General features: G+C 41.8%; 1 protein-coding gene across 2 annotated transcripts in view; it reads right to left on the minus strand.

Annotated features, from left to right (window-relative positions):
* gsk3ba (glycogen synthase kinase 3 beta, genome duplicate a) overlaps positions 1-26586 on the minus strand; it is a 59695-nt gene that overhangs the window by 10419 nt on the left and 22690 nt on the right. For both annotated transcript variants that reach the window (XM_061723364.1, XM_061723363.1), the window contains exons 3-4: positions 12329-12412; positions 698-808 (exon numbers count right to left, since the gene is read on the minus strand). In XM_061723364.1, the coding sequence (XP_061579348.1) occupies positions 698-808; positions 12329-12412 (195 nt within the window). The remainder of the gene's footprint in view (positions 1-697; positions 809-12328; positions 12413-26586) is intronic.

The raw sequence follows: 26586 nt of genomic DNA on the forward strand, positions 1-26586 counted from the left end.
GCAGATGAGACGAGTTATGGCTGACAAGACTTTAACAAGAGCGAGGAAACGATACACAGAAGCATTGATGGAGATAAAAGACAAAGTGAGAAGCTTTGGGACAAAATCGTATTTCTTTTGTTGTTCATATTTAGTCTTAATGTGAAAACAACAGACTTGAGTGAGAATTAGGATGGATGAGAGAACAAAAAGTATGAAGTGTGTGGTTCGCTTATAATTATGTCAAGTCTACGTCCTGCTGGAGAAACAATTATGTTCTTCACCCTTAACCCCAAAATATACACCTCTAAGCAGCTGGTTGTCTTTACTAGAGTCTGGAAATAAATCAGCAGTTTTGTGTATTCGTTCATTCGTGCCGTCTGAAACATTTAAATTATTTCCTCTTCTGAATTGAGAAACATACAAAAAGGTGTTGCCATGAAATAATAAACTCCAGTGAGATCTAATGTCAAGAAAAAAGGGAAAAAAAAAGTACAATGCAAAAGAAAATTACCGTTGGCTGAATTTGTAGCAACACACACACACACACACACACACACACACACACACACACACACACACACACACACACACACACACACACACACACACACACACACACACACACACACACACACACACACACACACACACACACACACACACACACACACACACACACACACACACACACACACACACACACACAGTTACATACCTTGACATAAACCATGGGCAGCGTCTGTTTGGCTCGGCTGTAGTGTCTGGCCACTCTGTAGACGGTCTCAGGAACGTAGTCCAGAACCAGATTCAAATACACTTCATCTTTCTGATGGAGGGAGAGAGAGAGAGACAGGAAAAAAAGGATAAAAATGCAGCTCAAAAGGTCAGGAAAAGCATAAAAATCTGGAAAAACTGCATGAAAAGTTAATGTAATCTGCATTATCAGGCGGAAACATCACAACCAAAGTCATTAAACGAGAAGAGACGTCCACATCAGCGGCGTGTTCGGGGTTAGATTATGGTTTTGGGGTTTGTGGTTTTCCCCCTCTGCTGTTTTCCTGATGAAAGAAGCCAATTATAAGCTGATGCAACTGATGTTTTTTCACAGTCTAGATGGGAATCCATTGTGTGTCCCTGGAGGGCAGGAAGGGAACAACCCTGCGTCACAGCGGCCGCTGCTCCGGCAGTCGCCGCAGACAATTATATCATTTCCTCGTTTTCTGGCTCGACAAGGCCGGTGACGGAGGGAGGGGTTCCACTCCGGAGCAAACCCACCCAGGAAGGAACGTCTCAGGGCTCTCCACCCAGGACTTCCTCCGCCCTCCGAGCCTCTGCAGAGCTCACCGTCAAACAGGAGTCACAGATCAATAAATCAAAACTACAACTCGCACGCGCCTCAAAACTTACTTATTCTTATATTACATGTTGTCCACCATAGATACAGAGATATATAAATATATATATACAGGACTGGCTCAGAAAATTTGAATATTGTGATAAAGTCCTTTATTTTCTGTAATGCAAAAATGTCATACATTCTGGATTCATTACAAATCAACTGAAATATTGCAAGCTTTTATTATTTTAATATTGCTGATCATGGCTTACAGCTTAAGAAAACTCAAATATCCTATCTCAAAAAATTAGAATATTCTGGGAATCTTAATCTTAAACTGTAAGCCATAATCAGCAATATTAAAATAATAAAAGGCTTGCAATATTTCAGTTGATTTGTAATGAATCTAGAATGTATGACATTTTTGTTTTTTTTAAATTGCATTACAGAAAATAAAGAACTTTATCACAATATTCAAATTTTCTGAGACAGTCCTGTATATCTACGTATTATATATATATATATATATATATATATATATATATATATATATATATATATATATATATATATATATATATATATATATATATATATATATTTATATATACACACACACACACACACACACACACACACACACACACACACACACACACACAACAGTCTTCCAACAGTCAGTACGTTTACGTGCACTAACAGAAAGTCTAATTGTTGCCTTAATCCGACCGATATTGAAGTTTTAACAGCCATGTTTACACCTTAGCCGGGCTGTAGTCGAACCGAACCAAAGATCTTGAGGTTGAGCTTTTAGTGCCAGATACGTCCTAATCCGAGTTATCCCAGCATGTATACCAACCCTGGCTTAGCCGAGCTACTGACCGCCCCGGGACTCGCCCCTTCTGGAAGTGACGACACCACGAAAGCTGGAATATCAACACAGGAGGAGAAGAAGAAGAAGACGAACAGCAAAGAAGGGACCAGAAGAAGCCACCTAGTGTCGCGAAGTCGAACGCACCTCACTCAATAATCGATTGTCTTCTCGTTCATGTATACTTTGATTTCTGGGAAACTCCAGTTTAATCCTTAGGTACATTGTTGCCTATAGCTTGATTTCGTGTTTCTTTCCTCATCATAATCACAGAGAAGGCCAAAGGTCGTCATCAACACACAAGAACCTGAAGATCAAAGACTTGTTCACTTTCATTCCTTCAGGAACGAAGCAGAGCTTCAAAACCAAATAAAACTACTCCTTTCTTGGATGGTTCTGCCTCGTTTCCCTCCATCTGTTGACAAGGTTTCCATCCGAGGACCGACTCCCAGCAGGAAACACCAGGAGTGGGGCCCCCGCCCCCCCAGCAAGACTGTGATGGAGCTGTGTTATCTAGGTGGCCTGCATCATGCAGACCTACATCTCCTGCTCACACTCAGATGATGAGACACATGTAGTTAATAAATAAGAGCGAGGGAATGAGAACCAGCGGATGTGCACATGCTGGGTGGGAGACGACTCGCAGGCGTCGACGCACACGTCTTCCTCTGGAATCACTTCCATTCCTCGGCGCTCTGCGAGCGTCTGTCCTGCGGTCATGTGTGTTTGCAATCATTCCTCCTCAAGCAGCGAAACTCTCATTGATAACATTTGTGACGGCTCCGGAGCCAATTCTGCCTCCTGTTAGCGCCATCTAAGCTATATTTAGCCTAGCAACAGTGATGACTCACTTCCTGCCCGTTTCCACAAAGCCACTTCCCTGGCTTCTTCCCAGACGGCTGCTCGGCCAGGGACGCGATTGGCTCCTTCCTCGCTCACAGTTAAATAATAGAGCCTCTAATTTTGGTGAGAAAGACGCTCCCGCCACTATAATTTGCAAATACATTCTTTAAAAATCAGACAATGTGATTTTCTGGATTTTTTTTTTCATTTTGTCTCTCATAGTTGATGACAATTACAGGTATATCTAATCCTTTTAAGTGGGAGAACCTGCACAACTGGAGTCTGACTAAATACTTTTTTGCCCCGCTGAGTGTGTGTGTATGTATATATATATTTACACACACACACACACACACACACACACACACACACACAGCGAACAGACAAAAAAGTATATGTATGTTTTTTCAGGTATTTATCACGAAATTGACACAAAACGTGTATTTCTGTGCATCGTCACATTAAATTCCTATCGCAACTGTATTTTACTTAATATTCAGTTCTTTTAAAATACAACATTTGGAGTTCTGAGATCCAGAAAAAAAAGAAAGAAAGAAAGAAAGAAAGAAAGAAAGAAGAAAAAAAGAAAGAAGAAAAAAGAAAGAAAGAAAGAAAGAAAGAAAGAAAGAAAGAAAGAAAGAAAGAAAGAAAGAAAGAAAGAAAGAAAGAAAGAAAGAAAGAAAGAAAGAAAGAAAGAAAGAAAGAAAGAAAGAAAGAAAGAAAGAAAGAAAGAAAGAAAGAAAGAAAGAAAGAAAGAAAGAAAGAAAGAAAGAAAGAAAGAAAGAAAGAAAGAAAGAAAGCAATATAAATCAAATGGGTGTTGTGGTAACTCTTATCAGTTGGATATATTTATATTATTATTGCACATTTTATGATCAAACATAAGTAAAGGTGATGGCTGCAACATTTCCATATGTGAGTTTTAGAGCATTCACATGTAAATTTAAACTTTAATTACGGTGCAGTTGAGATTACATTTGTTTAACCAAACACTGCGACACGGATGCATTAACATGAGGTGACGACGGGCTGATTTCTGTGTGAATGTCTCTATTAATCCCCTCATCCGGTTCCTCCTGATTCACGACTCCATAAATCAGATTTTTAATTTGCCACTGCTGATTTATTGAACTTGGTTCAGCTGTTAAGGTGGTTACAACCACCTCTCTATCTCCTGCGGCCTCAACCCGCAGCCAAGAACGCTGCCTTACTGCTTGTTTGCAAATCAGGGAGTAAAGTTATGCGACCGAAAACAAGCGTCCCCATTTATGTGTAAATAGACGAGATTATTGAGAGGAAGCGGCAGCAGAGGCCGAGTCTGAGTCAGCGCATGTCCTCCGCACTCTCTCACTGCAGTTTCTCATTTTTAAGAGGTAAAAGTCAAGTCAACTATTTGCTAAACTGGCCACATTGTTTGGAAATGTGGCCTTTTTTTTTTTTTCTTTAACACCGTATTATACAAGCGGTTAAAGGGTAAAAGTAAAAGCACACAGTGTGCCTCAGGCGTGGTGCATGCCAGAGGTTGCATAAGACTACCTGTGCACACGATGATGACAGCAGCAGCAGTCCTTCCCAGCTGCATACCGGACCAGGGGCCGGATTCACAAAACATTCTTAAGAAAAAAAATCTTCTTAAGTGTCATTTTTTTTCTTAAGTTCAGTCTTAAGAAGAAAAAAGAGAAGAAGTCATATTCTCCAAAAAAGTTCTAAGTATTTTCTCAACTTTCTTCTTAAGAAAAAACTTAAGAATAAATGGTATTCTTGAAATAAAAGTTCTCAAATTTGTTCTTGACTTTTTTTCTTAACTTTAAGACAACCTTGACCTGTCTTAAAATTTCTTCTGTGAAAAGGTTAAGCCTCTAAATCACCTTTTTCAACACATTTAAGAGAAGTTTAGACTAGTAGGTCATAGTTTGAGGATATACTTTGTAATTAATTACACAAAGAGCCTGTTAACTGTTTGTTAGCATGTTAGTTAGCGTGGTAGTTAATTATTATTAATTTTCCCCCAATAGTATTTTTTTTCGCACATTAATCTCATCCACCATAACCTTGAAAAGTTCCTGCATCTCTTTTTCTCCTTCTCCATGTTTAGTGAGTGACTGACGGTTAAGATGCAAACTACCTGTATAAATGTTGTTTGTTGGCGAGTGCAATGCAATGACATATTTTAAGAAGTTCTTAAGTAGGAAAAATAAGAAATTCGTAAGAAATTACAGTTCTTAAGACGGTTCTTAAGAAAATATTGAGGAATTGCACTTAAGAACTTTCTTATGAACTTCTTAATTTTATATCTTAAGACATTTCTTAAGATCGTTCTTAAGAACATATTGGTGAATCTGGCCCCAGGTCTTTCTCAACAGCTGCACAGCACTGGCTCTTACTTCACAGCATGTACGGCTCCTACATAGGGTTGCCAACCGTCCCTTGAAAAACGGAATCGTCTCGTATTCATAAACTATAGTACTCGTCCCATATTGAGCTGAAAAGGGATGCACTTTGTCCCGTATTACTGTGAGAGTCAAAAAATAGTCATAAAATGCCATTGGAAAATGGCACTGAGCTTTTTGAGTTCATAAGTTATTTTTTTCTGTTTTACCACAACTGTAGCCTACAGTCATGGCCTTTGAGGCACAAATATGTTTACAAGTTTTCTACAGACTTTCTGTTTGCACTTTTGTTATAGAGGGAATGCACATGATGTCACAGATGCGACTTCACAGCGGGTTACGCCCACTGAGTGGCAGAAAGACTGAGTGTCAGAAAGACTGAGTGGCAGAAAGACTGAGTGGCAGCGTAAACTTTTAGTTTAAGCACTTAAAAAAACATCTAAAATGGGAAAGAGCTGTTGTGCGATTGACTGTACTCATAGATTTAGCAAGAAATCGGAGTTATCGTTTTACAGATTACCGAAAAACAAGCTTAAGAGAGACAAATGGATCACTGCAATTCACAGAAACAACTGGATTCCAGACACCGAAACGTGGATTTGTGGTTCCCATTTTGTATCAGGTAATGTTGGATTTTTGGGTAGCTAACGTTAAACGGTCAAATCATGAAGTTCGGTGTCCTCATTACTTTAATTTCTACAACAAATCCTGCCTTGAAGTCGGACCAAGCGTCAAGACTTTTGTATGCCTTCAAGCTTTGCTTCGTGAATTTCCTGGGAAACTCGATTCGTGGCCAAATATTAAAGTCCATGGACCACTGGTTCTTGGGGTAACTGTACGGGTCACTGTCAAGTCCAACTGCCTTTAATTTAAGCCGATAATCGTCTGTTTTCCCGTCTTTTCCACAGTTTCCCTTACTAGTTGCAGCCATTGTTGCCACACAGTGCGAGTAAGGCGGCGTGTTCCAGTGGGGACGTGACGTCAATGCAGACCCTATATTGCACTAAAAATGTGCACTATCACAGAATGGATGTTCTGCTTTCTTTCTATTGTTTTATATTAATTTATACAATTTTAAGTTAAGCAGGACAGGTTTCTGTTTAAGAAAGATACTTATTTTATTCAGTTGATTTTGTTATTTTGTATTAAAGTGAATTGCTGGATAATAATTTGTTTTCCATGTGTTCATGGCATTCAAAAATATACATCTAATTTAATTCAGGTTCGATTCAAATAGTTAAAAAAAATCATTTCACTCACAAAAAAAGGCAAAAAAAAAAAACCACTGCAATCTATCGCAATCATATCTTTATCAACAAAAATCAGTAGGCTGCTGTTGGATTTATTTCATTTACTGTTAGAAGTGGACAGTCATCACCACTGTGAGTAAGTACTTTTGTGAAGTATTTCCCCTCACTCTCACCGTCTTTCTCGGCTCTGTTCCTTTAGGAATAGTTTTAAGTTATATTTTGGCAAAACCTGTCAGTCATAAGTATTATTATATGTGTTTAATGTGATTGCGTTTTGGATTTTTTAAATTTTGGAACAAAATTGCTTATGCAATTTGAACTGCCAATTTATCTGCCCAAACAGTTGGACTGTTCATAAAATAAATATTTTATTGTGGAACAACACAGTGTATTTTCGTTGTATTTTGTAATATAAATAACATATTGATTAATCGATAATTGATGGTTAATTTCCCTGATCGTCGAAGGAAATTTCATCGAATGCCCATCCCTATTGGCAACCCTACTCGTACACACTGGAGCCGACCTCGTCTTATCCCTTGCCGATGCTTTCTTTTAAAAGCTGCCATCAATCCATCAATTTTTCCCAGAGTTATTTGTCAACCTATCGACCTCTGACATTACCTTTTGCTTCGCTGCTTCCCTCGCCCTCCCTCATCCGCCGGTCTCAGCCCTATGGGTGGTAAATCCCCGTACCAACAACATGGTGCCAGTCTCCATAATTAGCCGGGCGATATGATGAGGAGGAGAGGCAGGAAAGGGGGTACATGCACGGCAACGGATTTAAAAAGGCTGACGTGTGTAAGCAACTGGGAACAAAACCCCCCCCGGTGGATTATTTAAAAAAAAAAGAAGAAGAAGCTGTGATTGCAAAAGTCAAAGTGGGAATGTGTTTTTGCCGTTTCTAAAACGAGCCAACCCCCACCGATGTGTCAGAGTACCAAGAATTAGCAGCGATTCCCAGAGGTTAATGGGCACATGGCATGAGAGGGAGCGAGGTGGAGCTTACAACAGAGACGGGTTGGCTCGAGTAAATCTATAATTAACCGACACCCTCTAGTGTTGCAAAGCGACGCCCCCCTAGCCATCTCTTTTAGACCATTCTCCGTCCACCCATCCTCCCTGCACACCCCAAAATTATCCCCAGCAGCTTTCCTTGCCTTCAGCTGGTTTGCACCAGGGCGGCATTCCTGACTGCAGCGTCATGGATCATGGGTATAGTCCCGACGGCAGGCGTGCCAAGTCCATGTGTGTCTATTTTTGACCCGCAGACCTCCGCAGGCCTGTTTTGTCAGCCCGCTGAATGACATAGTCCAGCCTTGTAGTCTCCAGGGGATCTCCAGCGCTCACCGGAGGCAGAGAGCAAAGCCAAAGGGGGTGACTTTACTGCCACCGTGTCTCGTATCTACCGCTGTACCAATCAAACGGGCCGCGAGGCAGATAACGGATGGGACGTGAGGTGGCTGGTGGGTAGATGGAAATATAGGAGAACACAAAAGATCTAATTAAACTGAAACCAAGCCATCGGCTGTTCAGGGGCATAAACACCAGTAATCCTGATTTGGAAATGAAAGAACTAAAACATGGTCTTTATCTGAAGTGAACAAGGAGAAAAGACTAATGGCAATTTTCCACTAGTACCTACTCAGCCTGGCTCAACTCAACTTGGTTTTTTCCCACTAAGGGCCCGATTTACTAAGATCCTAAATAAAGAGTACTAAATTGCGTGTGCACTGAAAAAGTTTGCGCGTGCTGTTTGCGTGTGGTTTGCGGGTGATCAACTAAGATTGCGTGCGCAATTGATAACAGGTGCAAACTGCAGTATTTAAATGAGGTGTTGCGCGTCTTAGGGTTTGCGAGCGCAAACTTTGCGCCATGGAGAGTCTGGATGAATCCGTGTATCATTCGTTCTTTCCATTTTCAATTGCCAATCAAAAACCAAAACATGAAAAAGTGACTGGTTATGTTGTTATTAGTTTTTTATTATAACACAAAAAACGGAAAAACGGCTGGTTTTTCATATTTCAATTTTAGGCACAGATCAAAAATACGAAATCGAAAAACGGGCCACAGGACCGAATTTGATTTTAATATTTAATTGGTCGGGTTTACGTGACCCCGCGGTGCTCGGCATGATCTGAGGAGAAAAAGACAATCAGACACAGAGCTGGAGAGCGCTTTGATTCAATCTATTTATGAGTTAAGTTTTTATTCAGATGTCCACAGTATATTGCAAATATTATATATTATATAGCAAACACTGACAGTAAATGTGTGACAGACGGGACCATCATATGGCCGAAAGAAGAGAAGTGTTCAGAACAGCGCACAGAGCGCACACTAAAGGCTGATTTACGGTTCCGCGTTACAATAACGCAGAACCGACGGCGTAGGGTACGCGGCGACGCACACCGCACCGCGTCCCTACGCCGTCGATTTAACGCAGAACCATAATTCAGGCGAAGCTGCAGTCTCTGCGCTGATCCTGACACAGCGGGTCGGAGCGGATTTGGTCATGATGTTTAACCTGTGTTTTGTGATTAATAAGCACGGGTTTTAATTAAATGTAATTTACGAAGGATGATTTCACGTTCAATAAGATAAATAATCAATAAAATACAAAGTTTTGGCACAAAGGCTTGGCCTGCTTGTGGGCGAGTGGAGGGGGGCACAATAAAAGAAGGTGGCAAGATATAAGGCGAAGAACTAAAGAAAAAGTGGCCTTTAATAAAACTTAAAACCCACAATAACGGCAGCAGCAGATTAGCACCTTCCTTTCGAACGTATTAAATACAGACGCAATCACAATACGCGCAATTACTTTCAGGCTTGGTAAATCTCATTGCGTGTGGTAAATGAACCTATTTGCATCTTCCCCTCCCAGTATTTAGGATTTCTGCCGGTTACGCCCCATATTGATTATTCATCAGGGCAAAAGTACTAAATGAATAGCGTGCGCTTTTCTGCGGATTTCAGAGACGCAGTCGTCTTTGCACGCTGTTAGTAGATCAGCTCGCACATTAGTTTGCGGGTGCTGTCAAGTTTGCACAGGTTTTTACACACGCAAACCTTTAGTAAATCAGGCCCTAAGGGTCTAAACGTGCCGAGTAGATACTTTTCTGTACCTACTCTGCCGAGGTTCTAATGGCGCTTTTCCACTGGTACTTACTCAGCCCGACTCGGCTCGTCTCGCCTCTACCCGTTTTGTCCTCGTTTGTTTTTCCACAGCCAAGTGAGAAGTGGGGGGGGTTGGGGTGAAGCTGCTGTGACGTACTCGATTACTCGATTCGAGTAAAACAGCCCGTCTACATCCCTTTTTTAATTCTCTCCTCAGCCCCCAGGTTTATGAACATTTGCACCTCAGAGTTGGATCACCAAACCAAGCGCTTTATAATAAAATCGCCGCGAGTCGCTCTCGCGCTGACTCCCGGTTCCTGATTCAAACTTCTGACGGCCCCGCCCCCCGACCAATCAGTGGCGCGGAGGGTGGTGACGTCAGAAATAGTCCCGGCTCAGCCCGGTTAGAACCTCGCCAGAATGGTTACAGAAAAAGTATCGGCTTGGCGCGGCGCGGCCCGCCTCGGCCCGTAGTGGAAAAGCGCAAGACGGGGGCGTGGCGGGTAGAAGCGAGCTGAGTAGATACTAGTGGAAAAGGGCCATAAGCGGCTGAGTCGGCTGTATCTGACATCATCACACTACAGGCCACCGATTGGTCGTGGGGTTGGAGTCAGACGTCTGAATCGGGATGTGTCATCAGCGAAAGAGCGACTTCTTGTTCATTTTATTCAACCAGCAATGGCAGCGCAAAAGTCTGTTTCATGATCCAACTCTGAGGTGCAGATGTTCATAAACCTGGTGCTGAGGAGAGAATTAAAAAGGGATCTAGACGCCGACAAGGAACGACCAGATCTACCAGGAGCTCTGTAACTTCATAGCTGCTCGTGGCTACCAACGGACTTTTCAGCAGCGCCAAGACAAACTAAAAAAAATTTAAAAACGTTGCTGCTTGAAGCTTTTCTCACTCTCATGTTTTAACTTAATATCGAACACAAGCCACAGACCCAGCACATATATCATCTCCTCCAGGTTCTACATCTTTAGTGTTGTTGTCTTCTTCATTTAGATCACAAAATCAAATACGTCACAGCAGCTTCGCTCCAACCTCCTACTTCTGCTCCAGGTGCTGGATCGTTATGAAAAAGAAACCAGGCCGAGTTGAGTCGAGCTGAAATGAGTAGAGACCAGTTGGTACTAGTGGAAAAGTGCCATAACCGAACCCAGTTATACTGGAGGTGATGTGATTTTGTCATCAGGCCAAAGAAAGTACTAACTTTCTTTTTTGAATTAATAAGACAAAAACATGTTAATTAGGGGGCTCTTGGACTAAATTATCATCACTATGGAGAGTCGTTCCTCATATTTCTCAAACCAGAAGGTCTTTTAGGGCTACAGCAATTAATCAAAAACAAAAAAATCAATAAACAACAACAACAGTTAACAAAGCCATCAAATATTTGGTTCTACAATATGAAAATCTGCAATGTGACGCAATCGTGTTGGGTTTTTTGGGGCAACCTAATCTGAAAATCTGTCATTCAACGTGTTTGCAGAGTCATGTGACAGATCAGAGTAGAATTATCCAGCTTCTCCATTTACATCTCCACCCAACTTCACATCACGCTGCATTTGCTGTCCCCCTCTCCCCGATTAAAGCCAGATAAAAGTCAGCTGGTGTTGTTGTAGCATCTGCCTGAATGTCTGGGGTCGCATCCTGCCGAGAACCCTGCTGCCGAAGAAAATAAGACTTTCCTGTTAAAAACTACCAATCAGGAGAGGGATATAAAAGAATATCGAAGGTACTAAACGTACCATGAAACTGTCAAAACCCTCATCAATAAGCAGAGAAAATGCGGCACAGCGGAGACACTGCAGAGACCAGGACGACCCTCCAAAGTCGGAGAGAGGACGATGAGAAAAACTTATCGGGGAGGTTACGGAGAGACTGCAGGATTATCTGGACGGTTCTGGTCCTGATCTACTCCTGACAGGTGACTACCAACGACTGTATCCCGATCAAGTCTTAGCAGATAGGGTGGCAAGATGGGGGCTGATTATTGCCAAAAAAAAAGAAAAAGAACAAGCAAAAATATCTAAATTATGCCAAAAAATGTATCCAGTCACCCCAAACCTTTTGAGACAATGTGTTATGGTCTGGCGAGAGAACGTGAAGAGGATTTTCACATTTCATTATGACGATGACCCAACGTACGCATCAGAATCAACCGAGACATGGCTTCAGAAATGGAAAAACATCCGTTTCTGGAGCGGCACCGTCAGAGCTCAGACCTCCATCCCACCAGAAAGCTGAACACACTAGATCCCCTCACAACATAAAAGGAGTTCTTTGCAAAGAAGAGAGGAATAAAAAAATCATACGTGTGGATGCGTCAAGTTCACAGAAAGTTCTTCAGAAAGGCGCAAGTTAGGGACGGGGATTCATGCACTTAAGCAGAGGTACGTTTTATTGAATTTAAAATACTTACTAAGACTAGACTAAATATAGTCTTAAATTGGCAGTTTTTGCACCATTAAATAAGATCTATGACACAATAAGATAATAAAAAAATAAAAAATCCTGCACACTTGTCTGACTGACCTTGTCTCCGCTGGAGTAGAAGAAGTAGCGCAGGCGGACGATGTTGCAGTGGTCCAACTTCCTCATGATTTGCAGCTCACGGTTCTGAGAAAAAAGAAAAAGAAAGGACTTTAGTCACATTACACTGAACTGGCTCGTTTCCTGTGACTGAATTAATTTCATAAGAAGATTTTCGTAAGATTTCCATCCACTCGTTCCGCGGCTGCGAGCTCTGGGACACAGGTTCAACTGTAAAGCCATACTTTGATCCACAGCAGCTGGGAATTAATTGCCCTGGGGCTTTTCATCAAAGAGCTAAAATATTATTCAAGTTCTGTGTTTTCTGATAAGAAAATCTAAAGGTACCAGGTAGTTTTGGAAAATTTGAAAATTATCTAAAGAGCACCACTCCTCCCAGTCAGGAAAAATAAATTGCTTTACATCTCTATCTTTGAAACTCACACATCCCCATCACAAGATAATATGCCAGTTTATACATAAAAACACCAATAAACACATTTATTAAATAGTCATTCCTTTATGCAAGGATGAATCCCGTCAGGTAAAACATGGCACACTCGTCTGTGTCTTATTCCCACTAAAAGGAACAAAAACCTACAGAAGATGTTCCTGGACAGCAGAAGTATGTTACCCACAAAAACACAGCCATGAGGAAAAGATATGTTTAAGTAAAGATAGTCTGATGGGTCACTGGGACAAAGCGTGAGCACTGAGCCTTGCCAGACCACTCCATCTAGTTTAGTGCGGAGCCCATGCAGGCGGCGGGGGTTCGTACCGGCCTCCTCAAGCATGGACAGGTATTAAAGCATTAGACAGAGATTTAGGAGCTCCATTACAGCTCAGATTCTCCTCTCTTCTTCCATTTTACTTTCCTTCCTCCTCGTCTTAATCACAGGATTTTATGGTGTATTATCTCCTCCTCACTCCCGAAGCAGCAACAGAACCCTCAGCACAGAAAAATGTATCTTGAAAGCCTAGACAGTATATTTTGAAAAGGTATTTGTTTTTTTGAGCAAATAATACATCGATGTGAGTACTTTTTTTTAAGAAAGAGAAGTGGTTGGTAATATCATGAAATATGTCAGATAACATGCTTGTTTGCTTTAGTTTAAAAACAAAACAAACAAACCAAAATCAAGAAACCACAAATCCTATGATAGAAGATAAACCCTAAGTATAGTTATCAGCTTACAAAAGCTTAAAAGTGTATACTCTTTATACAGAGTGTAACAGAGTAAAAGAGTGTAACATTTGAGCTGAGAAACAGTAGCATGTCCTATTAACCAATTCCCTGGTTAAGAGTTTGAATAAATCAACTCAATCTTTATTTATATAGCACAATTTAAAACAACCGAGGTTGACCAAAGTGCTGTACAGTTAAAAAAAAAAACAACAGCTGAATAAAAGGGATATATTAAAAAGATAAAATAAATAGAAGATGGGTACAAAATACAAGAATACAATGAAATAAAAAATAAAAGTAAAATAATCAAAAATTGAAATAAATGTGAACATTTTTTTGCCAGAATCCACTAAAACTAACAAAAGCCAGGGAGAAAAGGTGTTTTTAAAGCTGATTTAAAAACCTGAATAATGAGCAATAATTGGCAACATACATGATTGATTATTGAGCTACTTGCTGGCTAAACACAGATAAACTGATTGATCTCCTGTAAAAAGAATTTGGTGTAAAAGCATGTTTTAGGAGTCGTCTCAACTAAAAACACACAACAACATCTGCTCTTGGCTGAAAAGCGGAACAACTGAAACTAAGTTTAGATGATCATTTGTGGTAAATATAACTTTGCTGAGCTTTTTCTTTTTGGTTTTGTTATAAAAATACATAAAACTGACACACTTTGCTTGATATTTACACAAATGAACAAGATGAGTAGAAAATACAAGTTAACTTGACAAAAAGTTTAACTGACAAATGACGGGATTCATTCATTTGTTTTAATTGTCAACTACTTTGATGAGCAATCTGTGCAATCTTTGTGTGATGCCACCCTGGTTAATCAGTAATTCTAGAAGATTCTTTTAAATAATATTAAATGAAAGAATTGACATGGGAAAGAAATGGGTTTCAATAGCTTACATATTACATTATAATGACAAAAATAATAATCACAGTACAGAGTGAGAACCCAAAGTGGGATTTTTCGACCTGCTTTTTTATTTTGTCTTATTTTGTTTTAAGGGAGACATGAAGCAACTTCCTGGGGTCTAAATGAGGTGTCTGTGATTTGAATGTGCCATTAAAAGGCCTTTTTTTTCCCACAAAACTAACGCAGAAGAATAAAATAAGCAGCAAATGCTCACATTTGATCAGGTGAAACTAGTGGATGTAAGACTCTAACCGAGAAATAGATTGATTGACAAGATAAAAAAACTAACTGGCTGACTAATTGATGATCAAAATAGTCTTAGATTCTGTCTAATGGTCTTAATGCGTGAGCAATACGACCCTCTGCTACCACAGAGCATCTTGCTGCTCAGCGGCCTGGTATACCCCACCCCCCCTAATTCACTTACAGGCAGATGCTATTTCCACAGCACCCCCCCATGCATTTCCACCCAAGACAGCTACAACAAACACACACTTGGACACACAACCCCCATGCCGTAAAGTGGTGCTATTGTACACAGGTCACAGGCCAGCAAGCGAACCGAGCTCTGCAGGCAACGCCCTCGTCTTCTGTCTCAGACGCGAGTGTCGGAGGGTGAGGTCTGTGCGTGTGTGCGGTGCGAGGGAGGTGCTAGCATATGGAGGAGCAGCAGACGGGCTGTGGAGCAGAGCCCTGCCCAGCTCCCGCTACACTGCAGTCCTTCCTGCTGACCTGTCATCCCCCAGCATCAGCAGCACAGCCAGCAGACGAGACGCACAAAAGGAGAGAGATGAAGGGGAAGGAGAGGAAACACCCTAACTGCCGGCTGCTGGAGGTGACTTCACCTGAGCACTTTATGCTACCAGAGAAACCAAACGCAGCTTCAAAAGAGATTAAGAGTATTCTCACCAACCAGCGACACAAACGCACGCCCCGTTTTGCTGCTCTGCCTTAGTAAAATCTGAAGGATTATTCTCAGTGGAGACAGTAAAGAACTAAAAGGCAATACTACACATCTTTCTTACTGTCGTTAAAGCCCACAAATACACCGAAGAGTAAAGCCTGATTTATGGTTCTGCGCTAAACCAACGCAGAGCCTACGCCGTCGCAGTGACGCCGTCGTGAACCCTTCGTAAGATAACCCCCCCCGAGCGCTAGTTGATACTTTCTTTAGCTTCTGGCTTTTCCGGTCACAGTGAATCAAAGAAATAAGGACAACTATTTTGCAAAAAACCAAAACAACCCAAAAAAAATAAATAAATAAAAAAATCACACACACATGAAGAAAAGAGCGCTGAAAGTTCACTAATGCTTCACGAACCGGAACAGGAAATGCGTTGCTACCAAGAAAACCAATCACAGCCGTCTCGGTCTGCGCTGGGCCTGTGTCGCCTCGATGCGTAGTCACATTTTTTGGGAGGTGCACGTCAGGCGACGGCGTAGGTTACGGCGTAGGTTACGGCGTAGGTTACGGCGTAGGTTACGGCGTAGGTTACGGAGAGCCTCCCGCGTAGCTGTGTACCCTACGGCGTAGGCTCTGCGTTGATTTAACGCAGAACCATAATTCAGCCTTAAAGCTGAGGTCACATCTGAAAAACATGATTCATGAGGGGTTTTATTTTCAAGTCTTAACATAAAGTCACTCAAGGAGCTATTAAGGGTCCAGTATGTTCATTAGCCGAGTCACGAACACTTCAATGAATCCTAACTGTTTATACAAAATGTATTTCTGTTTTGTAGCATATTCCTTAGAAACATACTGCAGGTGATAAGGAATTAGCTTCTCGTTGAGCATGGACCCCAAAACCCAGTAAGGCCCGGTTATAAAGAGCGGCTTCACCTGAGCACTTTATGATGCTAAAGAAACCAAACGCAGCTTCAAAAGAGATTAAGAGTATTCACCAACCAGCGACACAAACGCACGCCCCGTTTTGCTGCTCTGCCTTAGTTAAATCTGAAGGATTATTCTCAGTGGAGACAGGAAAGAACTAAAAGGCAATACTACACATCTTTCTTACTGTCGTTGAAGCCCACAAATACACCAAGGAGTAAAGCTGAGGTCACATCTGAAAAACATGATTCATGAGGGGTTTTATTTCCAAGTCTTAACATAAAGTCACTCAAGGAGCTATTAAGGGTCCAGTATGTTCATTAGCCAAGTGACAAACACTCCAAAGAGTCCTAACTGTTTACACATTATCACAACCAGGCTTAAACGTGTGTAGTTTGTCTTAATGTTAATTATCTGTTTTAATCCGTACGTACTAGGGCAATGTGCAATGCAACACGCACTTTGTATGTCACACAACTTGGATACTCTCAGTACCATATTACCATTGCTGGTATTTCATTATTTAAATATGCATATTTTGCTCAAGTCACTTTAGATACAATCCATACTGCTTTTAAATGCTGCTAAATCTATTTTGCTACTATGTATGTTTTAAGGTTTGTTCCCTTGTTTGATTGTATTGTTTGACTGAATTGTTTTTATGTTTTCTGTGGGGACTGCGGGTGGAAACTAGCATTTCTTCTAAAATCCTGTGTATTTACACTGCTTAATGTAGTGTTCATTAATATGCATTGTCCCGTCGAAAATAAACTTTGATTTGACAAAATGTATTCCTAGATATTTTGTAGCATATTCCTTGGAAAAGTAATTGGCTTCTCATTGAGCATGGACCCCAAAACCCAGTAGGGCCCGGTTATAAAGAGCAGCTTCCGCCTTTCTCTCTCTTTTTCACAACGACTCCAACACGGACCTCCTCTCTCCTGAGCCTGTGAGCTCTAAAGGCCCCAGCTCCTATTTAAGCGTGAAGATCTACCAGCCAAAGGCCCGCCTCCTCCATCACCATGTCTGAAGACGCCGTCTGGTTACCAGGAAACGGCAGCTTATGGTCTGTCTGGCTGCAGCTCTGCAACGGAGCCGACCAGGCCTCAGACGAGCCGAATGGGGGACCTGTACGCCTCCCCATTGACGTGAACGGATTCAGACCAACTCGGAGACAAAGGAAGGCCAGCTGCAGTACCGACGGTACATCCCCTCATTCTACTGACACGGGGAGAGAAAGAGAGAGAGACGCACCTCGCCGGGACCACCGGCGAGGCGAAGCCATCCAGCTGTCCTTGTGTCTGGGCAGAGAGACTTGGTTAACGCATTTAACTAGTTCTGCTAGTTGTGAGCTGATCCCGCCAGAACCGTGTTTATTAGCTGGAGTGCTCATTTTTAGCTGTTATTGCATCCAGGTTGCTGGATCTCTTTGATGCATTCTCCCACAACTGAAAACAAAGCTGTTCCCTTATTTCCCAAGTTGAACGACCAGAGCGCTCATAAGGAGTTGGCTTCACATTGGTGCGTCCTCTATGGGAGACATCAGAGAAACTTAGTTTTCTGCTGGTGAGAAGTTATTCTAGTCTTTTTCTGGTTTTCTGGCTCCTGTCAATGCAGAGGAGCAGCAGTTCTACTCTGAGATCCTCCCGGATGACCCATGATGTTGATCATAGATCACTTAAATGTCTGGTCAAATTTAGCCAAAGAGGATGATATTCCTGCGCTGAACTGGCAACCAGGGTGTATCACGGCCTTTAGCCTGAGGAGAGCTCAGATCAGCTCCAGGGAGACCCCTGCAACACGGCACTGGAATAAGAGGCTGTAGATATTGGGTGGATGGGTGGAGGATGACGATGTGTAATACAGAAAGAGTTGTTGCGCACCAAGTATTAAAGTATTTGGACTAGACAGCGTAGCATTAAGAAACCAGGGCTTTTTAACTTAGCCAACAACAGAAGCTGTGACCCTCGACATGTGACTAATGGCGCTTTTATACTAGTACCTAGCGCGACTCGTCTCGCCTCCACTCGCCTTTCCCTCGTTTCTTTTTAGACACGCAGATGAGAAGTAGGCGGGTTGGAGTGAAGCTGCTGTGACGTATTTGATTGTGTGATCTAAACGGAGAAGACAACAACACTAAAGATGTAGAACCTGGAGGAGATGATAGATGTGCTGCTGGGACTTGTGTTCAATATCAAGTTAAAAAATGAGAGTGAGAGAAGATTCAAGCGGCGCCAATTTTTTTGTTTGTTTGTTTGTCTCGTGCTGCTGAAAAGTCAGCTGGAGCTGCGAGCAGCTATGAAGTGACAGAGCTCCTGGTAGATCTGGTCGTTCCTTATCGCCCGTCTAGATCCCTTTTTAATTCTCTCCTCAGCTACCAGGTTTATGAACGTCTGCACCTCAGAGTTGGATCATGAAAGAGACTTTTGCACTGCCATTACTGGTGGAATAAAACGAAGAAGCTGCGAGTCGCTCTTTCGCTGATTTCCACCTCTGGACTCAGACGTCTGACGGCCCCCCGACCAATCGGTGGCCTGTAGTGTGATGACGTCAGATGCAGGGCCAACTCAGCCGCTTAGAACCTCGGCAGAGTAGTTACAGAAAAGTATCTACTCTGCACGGCTCCACCCGCCTCAACCCCTAGTGGAGAAGCGCTAAACCAGGGCAAGGCGAGTCGAGTGGCGCTGAGTAGGTACTAGTGTAAAAGCGCCATAAAGGAGCACCTCTGTGCCCCAGATGTAGAACAGCTGGGTGTAAGCTTCCAACCATTCTGTCTACTGAGAGAGGTCACTTATTGTTACCTACTGAAGCTGGATGTGACGTAGGCCTGGGCGATAAACCGAAAATGTACTGTTACAGACATTTACTGCGATGGCCGACGTCAATTTTCCCATGTTGGCAAATTCGGTGTTTTGATAAAAAAAAAAAAAAAACATATTTTTGTCTTTTTTGACTGTGTGCTGATAGGCTAGTTTTATTCCCCTTTCAAGGGGCGTGTCTGTAATCACATGACTCCACCCATCCAGTCTGAACGAGTAGGGAAACCCAAGAAAATGGCAGATGGTTCAAACGAGGAAGTGGCTGATATAACAGGGCTGTCTAGTGTGATACTCGCGCATTTCAACAAGTTTACACACTCTCACGCCACACGTGAGAGAAATTAACGAGAAATTAACTTCAGCGTACAGTAACTCCAACAGTCCATCTTACAAACGAGTCACGGCACGCTGCAGTGCGCTGAACCCTCAACTCAGAGCAGCTGTTTGGAGTTAACGACCAATCAGCCAATCTGAAAATAGATGTTTTTTGTTGCCGGCTAATAGAGATGGGAATCGAGAACCGGTCCTTGTTCAGAACCGGTTCCCCACGTTTCAATTCCTTGAAATCGTTTGCAAATTTTGCAAACGATTCCCTTTTCGATTCCAGAGTGGTCAAGAATGACGTCATCACGGACGTTGCGTAGCTTACGCATGTTGCATACACAAGTGCGTTTGCCAGCAGTCAATAGTAAACATGGCGCCCCAACGATACGAACGTTTGAAAGTCTGGTTACATCTCAGTAAAAAAGATGATAACAGGGCAACTTCCAATAGTTGTCAAGTGGATATTTCATCATAGGTTTCGGGTTGCAGATTTGCAAAATACACAGTTTGATTGTATTTCGTCTTGATTGTATTTGTCACTGGCTGACTGTTTTATTTTTGAGTGCTCAGTTCATCTATCCTTTTAAAAAAGGGGAATTTTAATTTCTAATAGAAAAATATTGGACTTTCTGGTGGAATTGCCGCCGAATAATTAAAGTAGTACTTTGTTAATTCTACAGAAGAATATTTAATTTATTATTATAAAAATGTTATATTGGTGGTGCTAATCAACCTTTTATTGTCCCTTTTTTTCCAAATGAGAATCGATAAAGAACCGAATCGTTAAGCAGAATCGAAAATGGAATTGGAATCTTAACAATCTTATCAATCATACATTTATCGTTATAGATATAAAACTGCCCAATTTATCGTGATATTGATTTGAGGTCGTATCGCCCAGCCCTACTGTGACATGTGTCATCATTACAGTTGTTCAGAGTGATGGACGCATCAGGGTAAGAACAATGGTGTAGGAAGTGATCCAGTGATCACGCGAGCGTGTGGAGGCAGCGTTACAATCTGGGAATGCGTCCGTCAGCCAGGTCTTGGACCTACATCATCATGCCCCCCTTCAATAAGAAAATAAATGAACAACAAAATAAAGTAAGCTGATTGCCTGAATATACAGAATGACCAGGTTTTTCCACTGATATATGCACAAATCATTTTACAAAGAATTGACCAGTGTTGGGCTACTTCATCAAGATGATGACTTTGTTCAATTTATTGGTTAATGAGGATTGATGAGAATAAGAAAAACTCAGCATATTGTTGTAATTACCATGTATTGGTGCTACCAAAGAGCAGCCAGCAGGAAAGCTCTCACTCTGAGAGCTTTCTAATGCAAGCATCCATTTTCCAATCGGCTGATACGTGATCCCTCAGATGAGAATGGAGACCGACCTCCTTCATAATGCACCACAAGCAGACGGTAAGCCCACCGACATGGTCTCACACAATCAGCTGCACCCTAGCAGAGTCATGCTTGTGTATGAGAGAAAATATAACCCTCACTGAGCAGGGATTTGTCAAATCAAGACTTGCTTCACAGCTGAATATTAAATGGGAAAGAAAATAAGATGCATTTACATAAGAGGAGAAATTATGAAGAATTTATTTTTTTTAAAGTGGGTTTGTTGTCTAATCTGTGGAGAGAATTTACCTGGAAGAAGACACTAAGGTACTTTATAACTCCTAAAATCAAGAGTTCACAGACTAACGACCCAGAATACGGACAGTGTTGGAGAGAATGTGGAAATAAGTCTGCTGGCCATTATCATATATTTTGGGAGTGCCCCAACATCTCCACATACTTACTTAGGGAACATACCAATTGGGCTGGACAAACAAGATAAGTATTTACTGAAAATACTGCTAGCAAGTAGTAAAAAGGCAATAACCAGGAAATGGCTGAGTGTCCAACAATTTCAGAATGGATAAATATAGTAAAGAAATCCACAATATGGAACAACTAACGTTCTCCCTCAGACATGAATCAGATGAGGGAAACAAGTCCTGGAGGAAATGGAGACATTACTTGGATTTGGGATGACATGTTATAAGGATGTTGGTTTACTGTCTGAGGATTATGGAAGAACATGATGTATGTAAATGCTACATGAACAAGGGATTATCATAGAAAGACTGTTATGGACACGAAAGGACCCCAACCCAATGCTACTCCAACCCGCCCATTCTCTTAAGATTGATGGAGACATGTTTTCCTTTGCTCTAGATGACCCTGTCTGCTGTGTTTGTTTATATGTGCTGTATTTGTTATTTTTACTGGTACGAAATATATATTATGTAAAAAAATAAAAGTATTCTGTGATGTCAAAATACAAAACAAACTGGGTTTGTGGGTAAGAGCATACGTGAGCATCATGTGAAGAGTCTTAGCCCTCATTTGCCTCATTTCTACTCACAAGCTGTTCAAAAAGGTGACGGGCTGACCAAGTAGGAAGAAAGAAACCGGAACAGAAAGGGAGAAAGAAAGGTGAGGCCGAGGGCCCGCATTAAAGAAGAAACTGTACAATAAAACAGCATGTGATCTTCAGCTGATCACCGAGCCGTTTGAAGATGCAACCTGCTGCTGCCTTCTGCTAGCCACGGCCTGAAGAGCTGAGCAGGAAATGACTTCATTACAGCCCGCCTGCAGAGCAACAAAGAGTGCGTGTCCCTCAGAAGCACTGTGAATTCAGTGGCAGATGGTCGACCCCCACACCATTAAGTGACATCATTTATCTTGCCTGGTTTTTTGGAGAGCAAAGCACCAACACATGCTGTAAAACTGCCTTGAACCTTCAAAAGGTTAAAATCAGGGCACTGAGCTGCTCAAGTTCTTATCTTAACCAATTGGGTTAAAGTGATACGTGCGCCGACGAAATTTCATCAGCTCCCTTGGGACCTGGTGCCGCGGGATGCCAGTTTCAGAGGATGAAATATCTCAAAAACAAAGGCGGCACAGACTAATGAGCAAAAAAAGTTCTGTCTGATAAGTTTCAATCAAAGTAATCCAATAAAAATCTCAGTTCACATTCATTCATTTACTTCATGTTTATTTTTACATGACGAGGTACCGACATGGCTCATACCGCATCACTTAGGAACAACTTGGTCCGCAGCAGCGACACTAGCAGAAACTTTTTCTGAGGGAAATTTGAATGTGTAAAACAGCACATGTCAAATAAAGTTCAATTGGTTGCTTCATTTCAAGAGTCTTGTCAGTTTTTTGATCTCTGTCCCTTGAACATCTCTGAAAACTTCAAGTGTCTGGCCAGCATCCAAAATAACCCAGCACCTCATTTAAACCCACCGAGTCTGGATGAGACACTTGATTACATCTCACTTCATTTCACGTTTCCATCTGCTTCAGAAATGAAGAAAAACAAGCTCATGATGAACCGAAATTTATTATTTATTCCCGGAAAATCTTAAAGTTTTATGAGGCCGTCAAACCAGACGTAGGATTAGTTTGTGAATGATAAAAAATGTTGAACGCTGATCAGAGTAGAATATGAGAAGAAGCTGCTGCCTTGACTTCAAGTCAGTGTTGAACATTTGCTTTACTTTCTTCTTCCCCTTTTGGATGTTTTTCCTTTTTTTCTAAAACATTGCACACAAAGTCTTAGTTGGTTTAAGCTCATCTGAAATCCAGCTTGCTGTTCAGTAAAAGCCAGTGCATGTGCAATTTAAATCCAACTAACATAAGCAGTGTGCATAACTAAGGCTCATGAGCAAAATATTATGTCCAAAATTATGTTTTGTTTTCCAGCAGAACATTTTACAGATATAAATGTGTTTAATTTATTAATAATATATATAATACTAGAAAATTTCTGGAAATTTTGATATGGGCATGCCCTACCGCCCATTCGTCTCCTCTCGCTGCTTTGGTTTGGGGCTGTAGTGTTTGTGTTCGGGGTGTTTCTATGTCTGTTTGAGGTGTTTACGGTTGCATTGCATTAATTCCTGTGCTCCCATAGCTATTAATGGGGCGCGCTTTTTGCCGTCTAGCGTCCCCACGGCAACGCTTTTGGCTGAGAAAAGTAATGCCCATCTAGGCAAGATGGAGACGCATCTAACGATGTATGGCATTGTTCCGGCATGTTCCGGTTCAGGCTATGTTAACGGATAGGTTTTTTTTCACCATGGTACAAAACCCCATCCGAATGAATGGGGCCATTTGGCCTGGATTTAGACATAACATTTCCTTAAATCCCAGCTTCATGAAATTTGAGTATGTTGAAGTCCACAGCGTGCCGAGTCAGGGGACATCTGTACGATGTCTCTACGATAACCTGTTGCCTAGCAACAAGCGTCCAAATTCAAACAGAAATTTAAAAAAAAATGAAAGGTCAATATCGCGAAAACTGTAGTAATTAGCATAATGAGGTTGTAGGGTCCGTTAGTGCCAATCGGGCCGAGTGTTTGAAAGTTTCAACCATGTCTCTACGATAAAGTTCGGCCGAGCAATAAGCGTCCGAATTTTCGCCTTTTTTTTTGCTTTTTGGCGTTTAGCGTTGCCACGGTAACACTTTTTACTGAGAAAAGTAATGCCCATCAAGGAATGATGGAGACGCATCCAACGATGTATGCCATGTATGGGTGCATGTTCCGGTTCAGGCTATGTTAACGGATAGGTTTTTTTTTCACCATGGTAAAAAACTCCATCCGAATGAATGGGGCCATGGGGCCTGGATTTTGACATAAAATTTCCTTAAATCCCAGCTTCATGAAATTTGAGTATGTTGAAGTCCACAGCGTGCCGAGTCGGGAAACATTTGTACGATGTCTCTTAAATAACCTGTTGCCTAGCAACAAGCGTCCAAAGTCAAACGGAAAAAAAAAAAAAATGAAAGGTCAATATCACAAAAACTGTAATACTTGGCATAATAAGGTTGTACGGTCGGTTAGGGACAATCGGGCTGAGTGTTTGAAAGTTTGAACGATGTCTCTACGATAAAGTTGGGCCGAGCAATAAGCGTCTGAATTTTCACCTTTTTTTTTGCTTTTTGGCAACTAGCGTTGCCACGGTAACCCCTATTACGGAGAAAAGTAATGCCCATCGAGGCATGATGGAGACGCATCCAACGATGTATGCCATGCATGGGTGCACGTTCCGGTTCGGGCCGCATTAACGGACGAAAAAAAGTGCGGAATAATAAGAAAAGGGAAACCTTTTCTAGATACTAATATATCGCCTTCATTTTCATGTTTTTCCTCGTTTTTCCGGCCGTGTTTTAGTTTTTGGGGATTTTTTTTTTCCACATCCGAGCGGGGTCATGCTGTACACCCGCTGGTGCGCAGTGGGACTTTTGCGACTTTAGCTTGTTAGCAAAATGCTAGCAACATTGCCCTTTGGGCCATTCTGGACGATTGCAATATGGTCATGCCACTACTTGGCATGCCCATAATAATATATTAAAAACCTTCACAAGTGAAGCCATTATTGTAAGACTCTAGTACAACATATTAAGTCCTTATCAAATTAAAACACTTCTACAGAAAGAGCTCAAAGGGAACCAAGACATTGTTACATGTGTACCTGGTTTCTCTTTAAGTTGTTGTGATAATAAAAGCATTCAATCTAATTTTCCGATGCCACAGACATTTATAGCCGTTTGGTTGGCGGCGTTTTTCCATCCAGGTCCTCAGGACCCACTGGGTTATGGGAAGCCTAGTCATGGGTTACGCTTGATTAAAGAGTAAAAGTCAAGCATACCAGTATTTATTGTGTATACAGGAGGATGAGTAACCAGATTTCGTAGTCATATAAGATTCCCAGTATAACTCACTGATGCGATGCAATCTGAGGTGGGGGGGGGCTATTCTTGCTTGTTTTGGTGCATTTGTTGGTCATTTAGCTTCGCTCTGCGGTGGAAAACACCCAGAGTCATAGCAGATGTGCCGTCCGCTTTGAAGTGGTTGTGAAAATAAAGGTTACAAATATTAAGCATCATTGAGAGCCACTGTTGTCTGTTCGTTTGGCCTGTGCTTCTTTCAGCCAATCGGCGTCAGCCTACGTCATCCGAGACGGCTTCAAAGCTCGGCTTTTAGGAGGAATGCCTGCAAGCCGTCTGCACTGGTTGAAAACCAGTAATTCCTCAATCTGCGTGGGTTGAGATTGACACTGAGGGGAAACATACATGCAACCGCGCACAATCGCAACAAATGTGTTGGCCGGTGAAACAGCATCGAGCCGTGAGCCGAATCGACTGAAAACACAAGAGGGGCTTTCCACTGGAATTTGACTTTAAAGATTAGATTTTTGCATGTGGTGAGATGTGGAAGTATTAACGGGCTCTGGTCTGTTTGTGAGAGCAACATAAAAAACTCCCACCACTTCCTGCATGAAAATACAAACATTTAAGTACAAGAGGGTTAAAAACACAGAGATTTTTCCCTTTTTTGTTTGATCTCACAGTTGGAGTGAAAGACCACTCCATTCACATCACATCCACAGTTACAGTCATTATTTGCGGCCACAATGAGGCAAATAAGTGACCAAGAGGAAGGAATACAAGAGTGCGCTTGTGTGTGCAGTCATCGACACATCCTGCCTCTCTTTGTCTTAATGTGTCTTCCTTTTAGTCCACCAGTGACTGGGAGCTGCATTGTGTTACCCTGGACTCACACTGAAAGCGTCACGGCTGCGTCATAGGCGTCCGGCTGGCATTCATTTATTGTGAAAGCGCGCTGCGAGAGGCGTCGAGAGCACCAATTTGAAGTTGAAAAATCTCAACTTTATGCAAATGAGCAGCGGCGACGCCGAGGCAGCGTCCAATCACAGACCGGGATTCCCCAAGCAAGAAGCCTCAATGCAGATTGTACTTTCATGTACACACAAACGTACACTCATTCACATGCACACATGAGCAGAGCTGTGCACTAACAAACTTATTTTATCAGGAATTAATATTAATATATTTAATCCGGCAAACTGACATTTTTGCTCATTTGACTGCCGTTTTTACCTGAACTGCTCATGTGAAACACGTATCTGATGGTTGAGGAGCTGTGTGGTCGAACTATTTTATTTGCTACATCGATCCAACACAAAATAATTAAAAACCGTGCTTATTAATCACAAAACACACTTTAAACAAATATGACCAAATCCGCTACGAAATAACGCTAAAATATAAAGAAGGCTTCCCAAAGTGTGATCCATGG

This window comes from Cololabis saira, chromosome 6 (genome assembly GCF_033807715.1).
Source record: "Cololabis saira isolate AMF1-May2022 chromosome 6, fColSai1.1, whole genome shotgun sequence".
Taxonomy (NCBI): Eukaryota; Metazoa; Chordata; class Actinopteri; order Beloniformes; family Belonidae; genus Cololabis; species Cololabis saira.